The sequence below is a fragment of the Setaria italica genome, chromosome V, assembly GCF_000263155.2.
Source record: "Setaria italica strain Yugu1 chromosome V, Setaria_italica_v2.0, whole genome shotgun sequence".
In the NCBI taxonomy this organism is placed as follows: domain Eukaryota; kingdom Viridiplantae; phylum Streptophyta; class Magnoliopsida; order Poales; family Poaceae; genus Setaria; species Setaria italica.
In genome coordinates, this window is record NC_028454.1 from 45,603,756 (window position 1) to 45,607,208 (window position 3,453).

The following is a 3,453-nucleotide window of genomic DNA, read 5'->3' on the forward strand; positions in this document are numbered from 1 at the left end:
ATGCTGACAATTCCCTTTCTGTGTTCAGGGTAATCCCTCTGTTGGCGACGAGAAACCCCTCCGGACACTGCTCCTACCTAGCAAAATAGAGAAAGAAACCGAAGACAATATCTAACACTGAAAGAAGGATTACAGTTAGGCTAGTCCCAGTGCAAGGTTTCATTGCACTATTTCCAAAGATGCCACATCATCCCATGAGGTGTATTCTCATGAATGAAACAGGGAGTCCCAGTGCACAGTTTCATTTCACGATTTCATAGGATGCCCATGACATCTAATTGTGAGGCATGTGATTGGATATGGTTAGATGAAATAAAACTCTATAGCCCCCAATGCAAGTTTCAATAGGTTTCATAGTCTTGGAAACAGTGTATACACAGTTTCATCCTGATAAAACTCCTTTCCTCTCTCACTTCATAATACCATGTCATGTCATCACATATGCTGATGTGTCACCGTATTTAATGTGCATGAAATCTCTATAAAACTCCCACTGAAATTAGCCTTAAACATACAGACACCCAACGACCACAAGCTACAGACACCAGTCCAAACTGAAAACGAACTACACCACAACACACAACATAGCAGGTACAGGTACATGGATACAGCCCCACACTCCCCCCCCACCCCCACCCCCCCACCCCCCAAGATGCTGTTGGAGAGGTGTCTATTTATGCCTCTAATGCCAGCGCATGAAAGGCCCATCTTCCATATTGTTCAGATCAAAAGCTTCTCTGAATCCATTCACTGTAGTTTTCACCAGTGGGTCAACAAATTGTGTCCTGAATTGGATGCTGTCACTGTCATCAGCTTTCTTTTTCTCATTGAGTATCCCACACTTCTTCATTAGTGGTACTGTCACATTAAAGGTTGAATATTAAACCATGATACTAGAAGAAAAGAGACAGTATCGATCATGTCTCATGTATGTTCCTTCATCTAGCACCGGACGACGGTTGGGGATCGCGACGGCTGCGGCCAGGTCTCGTCGTGGCCGCACTCCACCAACGGTGCAGAGCAGAGCACCTCGTTCAGGGACCAACGCTGGCATCGTGACTCCTCGCCACGCGGATTCAGTTCAGCGTCATTGTCGCGTTCGACGCCACCAGCTGTCGCCTCCGCGGTCACGGCCACCGCATTGGGGACCGACGCCTTTGCCGTCCGCCGCCATCATCCCCTGCGCCGCGCTCCGCTCAGCGGTGGCCGCCACATCCTGTCCGCGTCCTACGCTGCCTGCCGGCGGCGTGGCACGGCCCTGTGCGCGCGGCCGCCAACCACGGACTAACAGTAAACATATTCAACGGAAGACAGTCACAGCCACTTAAACGAGTGATCAGCTAGGAATCGGTGAAGAGGACGATGACGGGAACACGAACGATCGGTGAAGAGGCGTCTGCACGCCGCTCGCGGAAGAGGAATCTGATGCTGCGCACCGCCGACTGCACGAGGGAGAAGACCTCGAGGAGGACGACGCCCTCCGGTAAGGTTGCGGCCCAGGCACTGGCCCGAGCATAGGGTTGAGCCGACCCAGGCACTTTTAACCTTATGCCGGGCTGTGTTAGGGTCGGGCCTCATGCCGCCCAGCGGGCCTAGCCCATCTGGCCATCTATACGGTGTAGGGCCTCTAAAAATTAGAAAACCAATTTGACCTTAAAAAAACCTAACAGAAATCAGCTTATTTCCTGCTTGCACCTGGTTCAGGGCTCCATGACAAAACAATGAGCGAAAGCACCAGCCACATGAGCCGGCCGGCATCCACCGAGACGCATCCTGTGGAGGAGAATCCAACGCAGTGGAATTGGGATCGGCTCATGCCTACTTGATGACCGCTCACGAATGCGATATATACTCGTCGGACAACGACGGCGATCCATATACGTATCCTTTCGCCTCAGACAAAAACAAGTCGAAATCGTGTGCGAGCAAGCTCTGAACATGGCGGCGAGCGGCCGGAGCAGGGAGGAGAGGTGGAGCCTCGCCGGCAAGACGGCGCTCGTCACCGGAGGAAGCAAGGGCATCGGGTAAGTCTATACACGTGCGTTCGTGAGTGCGTGTTCGCCGTATTGCTGATGCTTCGCTTCGGTCCTGCAGGCGCGCGATCGTGGAGGAGCTCGCGGGGTTCGGGGTGCGTGTGCACACCTGCGCCCGCGGCGATGCCGAGCTGCAGGAGTGCTTGCGCCGGTGGGGCGCCGACGGCCGCCTCGCGCGCGTCACGGCGACCGCCTGCGACGTCGCGGCGCGCGGCGACCGGGAGCGGCTCGTGGCCGCGGCGCGGGAGGAGCTGGGCGGCCGGCTGGACATCCTCGTCAACAACGCCGGGCAGACCATGTTCCGCGCCGCCACGGAGACGACGGCGGAGGACTACGCGCGCCTCATGGCCACCAACCTCGAGTCCTGCTTCCACCTCGCGCAGCTCGCGCATCCGCTCCTCGTCGCGGCCGCCGCGGCGTCGCCGGGCGGCGAAGCGAGCAGCGTCGTCAACGTGTCCTCCATCGGCGGGCTCGTCTCCTACCCGGCGCTGTCCGTGTACTCGGCCACCAAGGCCGCCATGAACCAGCTCACCCGGAGCCTCGCCGTCGAGTGGGCGCAGGACAAGGTGCGCGTCAACTGCGTCGCGCCGGGGGGCGTCCGCACCGACATCGTCGCCAGCAGCGGACTGAAGCTGGACCCGGAGGTGGAGCGGAAGATGTGGGAGGCGGAGATGGCGCGGGTCCCCATGCGCCGCATCGGCGAGCCGGAGGAGATCGCGTCGCTCGTCGCTTTCCTCTGCATGCCGGCCGCGTCCTACATCACCGGGCAGGTCATCTGCGCCGACGGTGGCCGCACCATAGCCGCCTAGGCCTTGGTAGCACTGGCAGTAGCTGCGTCGACGGCGCTTGAATTGGCTCGCTTGATTAGACTGTTTGTGTCCTTTCAGTTTCTTCAGTATTTCGGTTTTTATATTTTTTAAACTTCTTAGCGTTTTGATGAAATTAAACTCGTTGTATACTACATAAACTAGTACAGTGCTCGGGCTAATCTTATGATTCAATATGGCGATATTTATAGTTTAACAAATTTTACCAACTGCCATAGTTGTTAAATGCTCTTCACAGCGTAGAGTTTCTTTTTCATATGCCCGCTTTCATTACTCATTTTCACATTTGAGAGATAATGATATTTTCATTTTTTTACTACTAATCCATTTTTCAATCATCTACCTGCAGACTGTGTCAATGACATGTACGACAAGATCTCATATATGTCATTGGCTAGCCATGCGTCCGGGATCTAGTGCTTCAATGATTAGCAGCTAGCAACAACATTCTTTTTCATAACGAATACGACATGCTTAGTATAATTTCATTCAGATAGAAGGAACACACATCCTAATATCATTTTGTTCCACATATCCTAATATCCTATCAAGCTCAAACACTTTTTTTTTCCCGATATAGGTAGTTCTAGTTT

At 53.9% G+C, this 3,453-nt stretch overlaps 1 protein-coding gene across 1 annotated transcript; it reads left to right on the top strand.

The window, feature by feature from the left end:
* Positions 1 to 1,779: 1,779 nt before the first annotated feature.
* Positions 1,780 to 3,070, top strand: LOC101766810 (tropinone reductase homolog At5g06060). Its single transcript, XM_004971110.4, has 2 exons — positions 1,780 to 2,024; positions 2,095 to 3,070. The coding sequence occupies exons 1-2, from the start codon at positions 1,840 to 1,842 to the stop codon at positions 2,840 to 2,842; spliced, it is 933 nt and encodes a 310-aa protein (XP_004971167.1). The 5' UTR covers positions 1,780 to 1,839; the 3' UTR covers positions 2,843 to 3,070.
* Positions 3,071 to 3,453: the final 383 nt, after the last annotated feature.

Coding starts and splice junctions, on each gene's coding strand:
- LOC101766810 (XM_004971110.4), top strand. CDS start 1,840: ATGCGATATATACTCGTCGGACAACGACGGCGATCCATATACGTATCC. Junction 2,025..2,094: donor GGAGGAAGCAAGGGCATCGG/GTAAGTCTATAC, acceptor TCGGTCCTGCAG/GCGCGCGATCGTGGAGGAGC.